At 42.4% G+C, this 12,313-nt stretch overlaps 1 protein-coding gene across 1 annotated transcript in view; it reads right to left on the bottom strand.

Moving 5' to 3' along the window:
• CDH17 (cadherin 17) overlaps window positions 1-12,313 on the bottom strand; it is a 35,915-nt gene that overhangs the window by 8,562 nt on the left and 15,040 nt on the right. Inside the window, exons 3-11 of the mRNA XM_008630741.2 lie at window positions 11,759-11,896; window positions 9,974-10,112; window positions 8,620-8,778; window positions 7,756-7,955; window positions 5,270-5,401; window positions 4,266-4,416; window positions 3,351-3,566; window positions 1,986-2,062; window positions 525-716 (exon numbers count right to left, since the gene is read on the bottom strand). Of these exons, the coding sequence (XP_008628963.1) occupies window positions 525-716; window positions 1,986-2,062; window positions 3,351-3,566; window positions 4,266-4,416; window positions 5,270-5,401; window positions 7,756-7,955; window positions 8,620-8,778; window positions 9,974-10,112; window positions 11,759-11,896 (1,404 nt within the window). The remainder of the gene's footprint in view (window positions 1-524; window positions 717-1,985; window positions 2,063-3,350; window positions 3,567-4,265; window positions 4,417-5,269; window positions 5,402-7,755; window positions 7,956-8,619; window positions 8,779-9,973; window positions 10,113-11,758; window positions 11,897-12,313) is intronic.

Raw genomic sequence — 12,313 nt, 5'->3', positions numbered from 1 at the left:
GGAACAACCTGCATCTCCATGCTGACATTGAGTCATGCTGGCTGCACTTGTACTTCATTTTGCACAGGCCACTAATGGCCAGAGCGACTGCAGGGAGGAGAATCTGCCCTGTCACAGCCCACCACTACCACCACAGCCCCTGGAAGCATTAGCTGGCTTTCTCTTGTCCAGAAATGGTGCTGCAAAAGCACTCAGTATCATTCTTTTTGTCTCTATGGTGCATAAAGACCTACTTCATTGGCCAGAACCTGCTCTGCTGGAGAAGCAGCCAGCAGCAGAGCCAGTGGAGGGCGGTGGTGGCGGATGGTGAAGGCACAGCAAAGGCAGGAGGATTGGTGTGTGTGAGCACTGCACAGGCACAGAGCCTGAGTCCAGCAGTGGAGCCTCCTGCAGTCTGCACCATGCTTAGGGTGTTCCCACCCCACCACCAGACAATATTCCTCCCCACAAATCATTACCAGGGCAGATACTGTGTATGACAAATAAGTGACACTAAAGGAGAAGAATATAATCCATCTATTCACCTTGTTAATCTTGACGAAGCCTCGGTTTGTTTCAGAGTCTGTCTCTATGATGAACGTGTTGTTTGGATCTCCTTCCTTCACTTGGTAAATGATGAGGGAGCTCCCTGTGGCAGGCTCATCTCCATCAGTAGCTTGAATTTCTAATATCACAGTTCCTATTGGGATATTTTCTGCCACAGTCACATTGTTATACTGAAGAGAGAGAGAGGTCATTGAAACATGACATACCCAGCACCATTTGTGGATAAAAACTTCAGCACAATCACAAGCTTGTGACCCACATACATGGATATATTTTAATCCCCAGCAGCTACATGAGGGAGGGAAGCTTTTTAGCCACACATTTATCATAGGTGATGGGATCAGTGCCACTAGTACAGCACCAGTCCCAAATCTTTACATCCTCTGTCAAAACCAGCCCATGATCATGCAGCAGGGATAGTACAGCTCCTCTGCACCCCATGAGCACCCTGGCCACTCACTGTTAAATATTTGATTGCTTCATGCACCACGGGCTGTTGCCACATTGGCATCCCAGCTCTGCTAACTCTTCGATGTGTGCCCTCGCCCAGAAGCGTCACCTTGAGACCAGGTCCTGGACCAAGACCTTGAGGTGAGATGGTGCAAAACCTGCTATGCAGGCACCTTGTCTGCATGTGACTGTGCTGCCATTGCCACCAACAGAGAGCTGGGCAATGCAGTCTGCAAAGCCCAAAAACCAGCACAGCTTCCCCAAAAGGACACCTATTCCTGGTGGGCCAGGCAGTTCTCCTAAGCCCACCACCTACACGGCCTGCAGGAATGGTGGGAGCTGGGAGACCTCTGTGTAGGTACTTCAGCCACTCCAGTGTCTGTCAGGAGGCTTGGGCCATCTGGCAGAAGTCACGAAATGTCTGCAAGTCTCTGCCAGATGCCAGTACCTCCATCAGAGGAAAAGGCAAGAGCCTGACACCAATTCTGAAACCAGGTATGTTTTTGGGCATGGATCACAGGGCCACTGTTTCTGGTCAAACCATGTAGGGATTTTGATTCCCATTCACCTTCTGGCTGTTTTGGATACACAAGTGCTGTGTTTGTAAAGGTGCTTGGGAGATGCCAGCTTTTTTCCATTTAGCTGTTTGATTAATTTTAAAGCCTTTTCTTCCCCCTTTCCCTTTAGAACTTGCATTTCTGGAATAAACTGCTTTAATAGAATAAGTTCTTTCTGTACACATAGTTTTCCATTGAGAAAATTACCTTAGATTTCATAATTAGCTCTTAGTCTGTCTCCTTGCTCACTGCCTAGATAGAGCTTATATGCAGACTTGCAGCAATATTCTGCCTTTATTTTCACTGGTAGTTACTCTGTTATATGTTCTGTAAACAACTAGTTTCCCATTGACATTCTATAGACATTGAAGGCATGCTCAAACACTTGTCAAAAGTTATTGGAACACCCAAAACGGTGTCAAAAATACTCACATCTGAGTTTTCAAAGATGGGAATTTGATCATTGATGTCGATGACATGTACTTCCACGTCACAGATTGTTTGGAATCCTGCATGGAAAGAGACAAACAATGTCACACCAGCCATTCTACTGAAAATAACTTTCCTCCAGATGGGTTCACTGTGAGCAAAAAGCAGCACTGCCAGATTGTCCAATCTAAGCACTGAGAGAAGAACTTACCTCAGATATCTCTTAGTCAGTGACAACTTCACTCTCTATCTCACCATCGATCTTCCCAATTTCTTCAGCACTGCCCCATCCTGTTTCATTTCCCTCACTTTTTAAAACCATATCCATTTACCAGGATGATGATATCTGGGAATTGTGTTAGCCATCTCAGTATCACTTTTCCATGTCAAAAAGTAAGCCCTGGGTTGTGATGCTACCTTGTCTTCTTGGCAGGTCATCAAGCAGCACCATCAGTTTTGCTAAAGGCAGACTTAAACTTCAGATCCATGTAAATCTAATCACTACCTGAGCAGGGGCACCCTTAGCAATGGCAGGTTGTGATTTTAAAAGCATAATATATATAATATATCTGGTCATGTGCTATCCATATATAGATGGATTTTAGTGCTTTATGAACATACTTCATGAGCTGAAATTTATGGAAAATCCTAAACAACATTGTTTGGGTGGAATTCAAATGAGCATCCAAAACAAACCACCAGCTTCTCCTTCTGCAAGGTTTTCCATCATCTGCCTAAATGATGCCATTTCTTTTACAGACATGTCACACTACTTTTTTACATGCCTGTTCCTTCATGCACAAGTTTTGCCTGACTCTTGGGTCTCCAGCACAAAGCTTTGAGCTTTGGTATGGAGTTCGATTTCCTTTCCATTCAGTGAATCACAAAGAACTCCTGGGAATTTACATAAGGGACAAGATTATTTTTGAAGTTTAATTTCAGCCTAATTTTCTCTTAATGTTTTAAAATATTATCTGGACTGTCTGAGCAGCTGTGTTTAATTTCTTGATTTTTCTTTTTTTTCAGTGAAGTCCCTTTGAAAGACCTGGGGGAAAACCACAGTCATGATCTCTTCATTTTTTCCTCCCTGTGGAAGGAAATCTCTTACTGAAGTACTTGTTAACAAGCTTCCCAGTCTAGCCACACTCTGTCCTAGAGCTGGTTGTCTTCCATGCTTGCGTTATGAATCATGATTAATCTCCCTGCATCTCAAGAGCAGGGCACGTACCATGCCAGAGCAAGACAGCTCTCAGTGCTACTGTCTGTTCAGCAAATCCTCCTTGTCTCCCCACATCCCTTGGACACTGAACACAAGTGATGCCAGTGTGAACAGAGTTATTCCAATGTATAACAGCAGGCTTTACATACCTGGATCTGACACCAGGACCTTCAAGGAATACTTGGCTGAATCACGCTTGCTTAAGGAACGGCCAGTTAAGTGCAAATTCCCAGTGTCTTGCTGAATATAGAAGAGATTCTTTTCAGGAAATTCAGGTTCCTGACTTTGGATTTTGAACTGCAGACGAGAGTTAAGGGTGTCCTCCTCATCCATGTCCGTAGCAAACACGGTGCCAATATGACTTCCTGTAGCAGAGTAGAGATCAGAGTCAGAGAGAATGCAGTGGTCCTGTTTCTCCACAGAAGTACACAGTGACAACTGTGACACCAGTGCAAAGAGTAGAGCATCAATAAAAATGAAGCTGCATGGAAAACACTGAAAAGGACACAATCATTTCACTTCTGGGAGTTTTTCCTTTAGCATCCCAACGTGCTGGTTTTGGGATCAGGGCAGTTCAAAAGACTGTAACAGCAAACTCGTCAGTCCTGAAACCAAATAACTGATGTCAAGGCTTAGGACAGATTGTGGTAATGGTCCATTGAAGTCAAAGGCATTATGCTGGAGGAGCAGCTGGCTGAGGAAAAATGGACTCATACCACTTTAAGAACAGTTTTTTTTCTATTAGTAATAAAAGGGATGTTTTTCTTTACACAGTCTAAGCAGTTATCCAAAACTGTGGTTGTGGGAAAATGCAGTTTTATGTTTTAAATGAAACAGCATTTTTAAAGTAGGTGTTTAGAGTCTGTCCTTCTCAGGTTATTGAAATCCTTTCCACATGAATTACTGAAGGAAAAACAGGGGGGTTATTTGCACAGAAGAACATTTCTCTAGGGCAGCCACATTTTACTCTTTGGGATCAGAATGTCTAGCTTTATTCACACACAGCTGGAAACAACAACAGGACTGTAATGAGGTGTTTAAATTAACAGAAGCTCTTTTCTTACCTCCAATTTCATTTTCTTGAACTTCAATTACGGTGAGGGCCTGCTGGCACACAGGGGGATTGTCATTGATGTCTTCCACAATAACTTGAATTTGCAAAGGCTTATCCACCAGTTCTCCCTTGCTATCTTTTGAGACCACGAAGAACGTATACTGCAACAAGAATATAACTATTAGATGGTTTGAACGTCCACTGTGACAGTATTTTGCATTTAAGTATGTAACTATGGGAATATGAAATATCCTCTCATGAGTTTGTTCAGTATTTTCACTCTGTTTAAATCAGAACTCTTCCATCACCCCTTACTTTCTGAGGCCTGAATTCTCAAAAGATTTTAAAATTCCTTAATACTTCACTCCACGGTGTCCTTACTCTTGCAAAAATTTAGGACAACCAGGAATATCTCATATTTGCAATTTTGCAAATTCATCTGTCACATACGGAGAGAGAATTTATCCAGCATATCTGGTCTCTGACCTATGCTCTGCTCAAATTTCCTCCAAAAACAGAAGGGAACAGAAGATTTTCTGTCTAAAAGACTCCTAGATGGGTAACTTCAAGGTAACTTTACAGCTGCAAATCCAAGTTAAATTCTGCTTCTGGTGTGTAAAGATACCTGAGGTCCCCGAGGTCTGAAGTAAATCTGAAACATCCAGATCTCCTGCACTCCACAAATCCCACCACCTACCTCTTACTCGTGCACCTGCAACCCTGCCATAGCTGGTCCATGTTGTACACTGTACGTATGCTGTGGGCAGTGTTTGCTACTGCCAGACCCACTGTAGGGTCAGAACCTGAAGGCAGTTTACAGTGTAGTAGTTGGATGAACTTTCACATCTATCACATCATTTCCAACCAAAAGTGACAAGAAACAAAGCTTTTATGTATTCTCCCCTTCCCCGTCCCCCTTCTTTTCTATTGAGCATTCTCATATTTACTCCCACACCAATAATTAGCTTTCTGCTATGATGTCTGCCAACAGTGAAGTTTTATGTGTTTACTTACAGTATCCTTTTCTTCCCTGTCCAGTGGTTCAGTCACATAAATATCCCCATTCTTACTGATGGAAAATGGGAGCCTCGGCAGCTTTTCTTTTTCAAAAATGCCATAGATTACGTCTGGTTCATTTGACTGCACCTAAAAAAAACCCAAAAAATAAGTCAGCAAAGGAAGTCAGAAGTGTAGACTGAGATTTAACAGGGATCATTTCTGGACCACAAACAGAAACAATCGCATTCCTGTTAGCTTCATAAACCAGAAAATTAACAGTTTGGCAGGCTCTTGGGATGAACTGCAGAAAATCAGACTGATAATCTGCCCCTGCTCTCTGAATTGTGTGGTGAAGCCACTTTACCACAGTTTCTCCATCTGTCCAGATGGGCTACAACACATATCTTTTTATAAAAGGGTTTTGGGATACGGAGATAAATAGTGATTATAGGAAAAAAAGCATTATTTGCATTTGAATATCTTGATACTAATTATTTCCATCTCCTTACACTGTCTGTTCCTGCCTCTTGTTTTGTTTTATGTAATTCAGAGAAGTGGAAAACCAAAACAACACTAAATTGGGAGGAGCTGTCAACTCCCTCCAGGACAGAGAGGCCCTGCAGAAAGACCTTGATAAATTACAGAGATGGGCAATCACCAGCTGTATGAAGTTTAACAAAGGCAGGTGCCAGATTCTGCACCTGGGATGGGGCAACCCTGGATGTACAGACAGAGTGGGGAACAAGAGGCTGGAGAGCAGCGCCACAGAAAGGGACCTTGGGGTCCTGGTTGGTGGCAAGTTGAATGTGAGTCAGGAGTGCCCTGGCAGCCAGGAGGGCCAAGCGTGTCCTGGGGTGCATCAGGCACAGCATCAGCAGCTGGGCAAGGGAGGGGATTGTCCCGCTCTGCTCTGCACTGGGCTGGCCTCACCTTGAGTCTTGTGTGAAGTTTTGGGCACAACAATATAAAAAAGACATTAAGCTATTAGAGAGTGTCCAAAGGAGGGCCACAAGGATGGTGAAGGGTTTGGAGAGGAAGCCTTAGCAAGGAGCAGCTGAGGAACTTGATTTGTTCAGCCTGGAGGAGACTGAGGGGAGACCTCAACATCCTCACCAGGGGAGGCAGAGGGGAGGGCACTGATCTCTCCACTTTAATGACCAGTGACAGGGCTTGAGGAAGCTCAGTTGGGGGAGGTCTATGTTAGATACCAAGAAAAAGTTTTTCACCCAGAGGGTCACTGGGCACTGGAACAGGCTCCTCAGGGAAGTGGTCACAGTACCAAGCCTTCACAAGTTCGAGAAGCATTTGGACAATGCTCTCAGGCACATGGTGTGACTCTTGGGGTGTCCTGGACAGGGCCAGGAGCTGGATTCAGTGATCCTGATGGGTCCCTTCCAATACAGCATATTCTATGGTTCTGTGATTCTGTGAAAACAAATACCTGCCACCTATCTGTACATAGGTATATGCACACTCTTTACATTCACCAAAGCTTGTGATGCAGGATCTCTTCTGGGGTGCCGCACATTTAAAATGAAATGAAGTACACAGACTGTCAGATTAATGAAGGAGTCAGTATTAATGTTTATATTCTATATAGCAGCAACTGCATTTCATTTTCCCCTAGGCAGAAACAACATGCCATTGACTACCACACTAAATTTATATACAAGTCACTCCAAAATGGGTGCACCCTTCCACATTAGTCTTCCTTCCACCTGTTTTTGCTCTGGACTTCCTTGGGCTGTCACTGAGGCCAGTGGGAATAGCACCAAGCCAGTTACTCTTGTGAACAGGGTCCATGGAATCCTGCCATGTTCGAGGGTGACAGCATTGGGGGTGTCATTGCCAAGGCATTTTTCAAAGTCAAGTATTTCTGAAAGGCTGTTGGACTGTTAGTTAATATGTACTCATGTATTGACTGCTATTGGTCTACAGTTATCAGCAAAATATTTTGTGCTTGAACTGTAAAAAGAGGAATACTGTGGGAATGCAGGATGTGAAGGAGGGTGTTTCAGTCTTTTCTAGGTACTTTTGATGTAGAAATTGTGCTGCATGATACAAAACTGGTCACAGCAGGTGTCCCTGAGTGTGGGGGACTGCCTACAGCAGGGCTGTTGTGGAGCTGGTCCCCTGCCCCACTCTTCTGCAGGTGGAAGAAGTAACCTCAAAATAAGTTCCAACAAACTCGTGGTTTGCTCAAAGCCTGGAGGACCTGGGACTGGATTATGCTCCCAAACAAGATCAGTCACTCTAGTGTTCATATTGACTGTATCTCAGGCACCTTCAAACTATTAACTTTCATACTAACAAAAAGTCAATGAGACCTCCACTAACAATCATTTCCACAGGATGCCATGTTAAAAAAAATAACTGTGAGGTGTCAAAGTCCTTCTGAAGAACCTGGTGTTGAATGCAGTGAGGACACCTTCACAGTTAGTGGGGAGGAAACAATTGTGTGTCACAAGAAGTTGTTCAGGGAGTGTGGTCAAGGAACCTACCTTGCTGATGTTGACAGGGTGGGCCTGGGTTGAGTTTTCTTTGATGTGGATGGTGGGGGGAGCTTTCCACAGGCTCTCCCTCACAGTGATGATCACATCAACACTGCTGGTGAAAGCATTTGTTGTCGTCCCTGCCATGTCCTTCACAGAGACAACAAGCGTGAAGGTGTCCTGCTTTTGAGGATCCAAGTAATAAGAGCCTAGAGACAGAGCAAAGAGTCAAGAGAAATGACACAGAGGCTGTGGGGGTTGTTCATCTGCCCGTTGCCTCCAACATGCACTGTGGTTCTTTAACTGCTTCAGACTGACTCCTTAGATGGTCCTTTGTGACAAATCTCAGCAAACCACTTCCTCTGGCTCCTCTGAACAATGCTGCATAGCATCATGTGGATGTAATCATATGGGGCCTCTGTGCTGTGGTCTCATTTTGTGCAGACGCATCACTGAACAGCCCTCACCCCACTTAGGCACTTGTTCAGCCCACAGAGTAGATGGGTGTTTCTAAATCATTGCAATTTAGTTGGGATCACATGGCCAGCTGAGTTTTCTCTGCATTTTTCATGTTACTGCTTTTGGGTTTCTAGATTTCAAGGCAGAGAATTAATTCCAAGATATCTCACAGTGAAGGCCAGAGGATCTGTCTCTCTTCTCAGTGTACTTTTAAATCTCAATCTCCATTTCTGCTAGCTTCCCTTGAATTTCGTGAGACAAAAAACAAGTTCGCCAAAACCAGGGCTTTAGTGGAGAGTGTCCCACTCACCACATTTATTCAGAATGTAGCATCAGACCTGTGGCGTTTTTTTGTTGCTATGCACACCCCAGAACTCATGCTTGCTCTTTGCAAGCAAGAATCTTTTTACATACCTGTCCTGCTTGGTGAGATTGCTCCAGTTACACTATCAATCTGGAATAGCATTTCTTCATAAGGGTTGGGAAAATGATGGAGAATGCTGTATGACAGATGTGCATGGGGAGTTGTAGGATCATCGCGGTCAGTGGCATGGACATACATGAAGGGCTTGCCTGTTTGGGTTGGAGAAGTAACAGTGGTAAAAGAGGAGACTGAACCCCAACAGATAATCCATTCAAGCAGACCTCTCAAGCCAGGAAGGCAACTTACGGGGAGCTACCATTGTTCCGTAATGCATCTCTCACGGGAAGCCATATGTAGAGGTTACACTGCTGTATGCCATCCCACAATCAACCCTCCACCAGCTCTGATTAGTAGGATCACAATAGGTGTGAAGACCAGTTGATGAAGAAGGTGACAGAGTTAAATCAGCATAGAGCTATCTATCACACAAGAGTGCCTGAACCCAGAATTAAGATCACTGGTGTCTCTCTTTAAGGCCACTTTGTAGTTCTTACACAAATCACTTTAATCCAAAGCACCTTGATAAAAGTGGCATACAGCCTGAAACACAGATATAATTAAAGAACAATCATACAGTGAAAAAAAAGTGGAAATACACAGTAATGTAACTCAACTTTTACCTTTTGAGCACCAGTGCAACATTCAAAATCTTTTTGACTTGGATGCAGTTAAGAATACAGTAAGGTGTTTCAGAATGATTTTCTGACCCCGTGGAGGTTTATGTGCACATTCTTTAGCAAAAGTTTCTTCTTGAGTCCATAGTTACAGCGATAACAGCTGTATGAGTCCTTAGTTTAATTTCCAAGACATCTCAAACTGCTCTTTGATACTTGCATAATTCCTGGACTGGATCACTGCAATCCATAATCTAAGACTTCTAACTGCTAAGGTTCAGCTCATGTTCTAAGAAGCATCAGTCATGGTGAGCACATACCCCATATCTACCCTGGCACTTTATTTCACAGATATGTAAAGATTCACATAGTCTTAGCATTCCCTTTCTGTATAGTGTTTGGTAGCCTTTAAATTTTAAACCCCTTCTAGCATAAGGGAGTTGTTTTCAGTGCAACGGAGAGAGCAGCAATATTTACCTGTTAAGTGATACTTGCAAAAAGTACTAAAATATATTTCTGATTGCACTCATCCATTTACACCACATAGTGGTCACCTCTTTGCCCTTTCATTATATTACAGAGGCTTTCATCCTGATTTTGTACAGTCCTATGGGAAGGAAAATGGATCATTTTCCATCTTATATAGCACCCACTTTACCTTCCTGCTTAATTTAGCTACCTTCCTATTACCTATAATATTATTATAATATTTATTTATGGTGATAATTACCTGGACGGGAGTTCTGCCTCACTACTCCAGAGTACTTTGTCTGGTTAAATTCTGGTGGGTTGTCATTGATATCCTCCACATATATCGTAACAGCATTTGGACCTTTAACTACGGTTCCACTTTCATCCAGACTTTCCACCTGATTTGAAAAAAAAAGGAACAGCAAAGAAATATTTTCATGCAGATAAGTTAAAAGGCATAAATTAATATCAGGATGTCAAATGCCAGGTCATTCTCACTGTGATTGAAATCTGGTGAGAGCCATCACTGGGTAGTTCCACATACAAGGACAAATTTGCCACTGTAGCTCCCTGACAAAATTTTGCCACAGTATATAATGCCAACAAAAAAAAAAAAAAATAACCCACTCCTGCTTCTGATGACCCCTTTCAGAGGACAATTTCCCACTTCCAGTTTCAGCAGACTACTTGTATTTTTGCACAGCTTAGAATTCATGTTTTTCTTTAAACAGAAATATATACTTTCTAACAAACAAGGAGAAAACTCAACATGATATAGCATTTATAACTAATTGCTATTATATATCAAGTAAATAGCTTGCTATAAGGGTTAGTAAAGAAAAATCAATTCTTATTTCTAATTACTTTTTTCCAAACAATTCAACTCATTTTACAGCCTTCTTTAAAGCACCAAGTGTATATCTGTCACACTTCATTTTGTTTGCACATAATAGATAAAATAATGATTATTTATGCATAACCAAGTATAATTGTTTTGTTTTGTCATCACTTCTTGTTTATAAATGATCCACATGCTTAGAGTTATTAACCTCTGGGTCTAGAAAATTGTCCTCTCTAATTCCAATCCAAGGGTGCTTTAGAGCTGAGACCATGAAACCATGAAACCTGACGTGTTAGACTTTTAGAAAGACAGCTAAGTCTAGCTAAAAGAATCATCATGTACTTTGTCTGTTCAGATATTGATCCTCTCATGATCATCTACTTCTCAGCTGCTAGTGCCTCAGAAAAAGACAATATCATTTTGGACATAGTTTAAGAGCACAAGGCTATACTGAGACCCAAAGACTGTCTATCCACTGCCCCATTCTCAGTAGTGTTTACACCAGTGAGATCCTCATGAAAAGGGTGTAATAGCGCACAAAGTTCTTTTGTCCCTTAGAGTCTAACATCTGCCAAACATCTTTCTGCTGTTATCTGACAGAGGTTAGATCTGTGCCTCTCTGCCTAAATGTCTTTTACTCACACTGTTTCACAGAGTCACAGAATATTCTGAGTTGGAAGTGACCCACAAGGATCATCAAGTCCAACCCTGAAATGAATGGCCCATACAGGGATTAAACCATTATTAGCACCATGCTCTAACCAACTGAGCTAATCTCAGTTTGTCACCAGATATATTACAAGCTTTCTATATGATTACATCAGTTTATTTTTCCACTCCAGACATGGAATTCACCTTATCAGTCTTCAGGAATAACAAGAGAAACTCATTCATGAGGCTAGATTTTACTTCAGTCAAGTATTTCCATCATATTAGGAGAGGTAAAGGGTTGGTGCTGGCATCACAATTTTTGTTTTCTCAACATCGCCTTCCTCTGCAAAGGAGCATTTTCCTGTTCAGTCTTTCAGAACTACAAAACCGTGTGTCTTCCAGCAAATCTTGATATTAAAAATGAAAAAGCTGCCTGTAAACTTAGGCAAAACAAAGAATTCGGAATTTCAACAGGTTTCTATTAATATCAGGTTTACCAAAAGAGGGTGAATGTGAATACTTCTCCCTTCCTATTTTTCATTGAGTTTTTACCTGCAGCTTGTGCACTTGTTTGGTCTCCCAGTCCAGAGACCCATTGATATACAGGATGCCTGACTTCGGCTCGATGTCAATAATTCCAGCTTTTTCACCAGATATTCTGAAACTCACAGCAGGTGGCTCAAGTGTGAACTACAATGGCAAAAAAAAACAGAGGGAAAAATCATCTCTTTTTTTCTGCATTTTCACCATAATAAAAATAATTTCATGCCTTTGTGACTTTTAAAATCTATTGCAAACAGTGTGTTTGGCTGGGAGAATGATATTCCAGAGTCTGCTCAAACAAATCTGCTCTTGTCTGATCCTCAACAGAGGAGTTTTCACATTATTTCCTGAATGCTGCAAGAAATCCCAACTGCAGCTTGTTTCCAAAGCAAACGTCTGCTTAGGACAGGGCTTTGTCTGAGCACAGGAATGGAAAAAAATGACACACATCCTCCATTTGCCTGGGAGCTGGATCTGTCCTTCTGTGGTTATGGCTTTGGGAGGAAAACCTCAGAGTCAAAGGAAAATGATGACACAAGTTACATGGAAAGAAATTCTCTAGGA

Source organism: Corvus brachyrhynchos, unplaced genomic scaffold (genome assembly GCF_000691975.1).
Source record: "Corvus brachyrhynchos isolate BGI_N302 unplaced genomic scaffold, ASM69197v1 scaffold302, whole genome shotgun sequence".
Lineage (NCBI taxonomy): Eukaryota > Metazoa > Chordata > Aves > Passeriformes > Corvidae > Corvus > Corvus brachyrhynchos.
The sequence above is the reverse complement of the archived record's forward strand: the minus strand, read 5'-3'. Positions and strand labels throughout refer to the sequence as shown.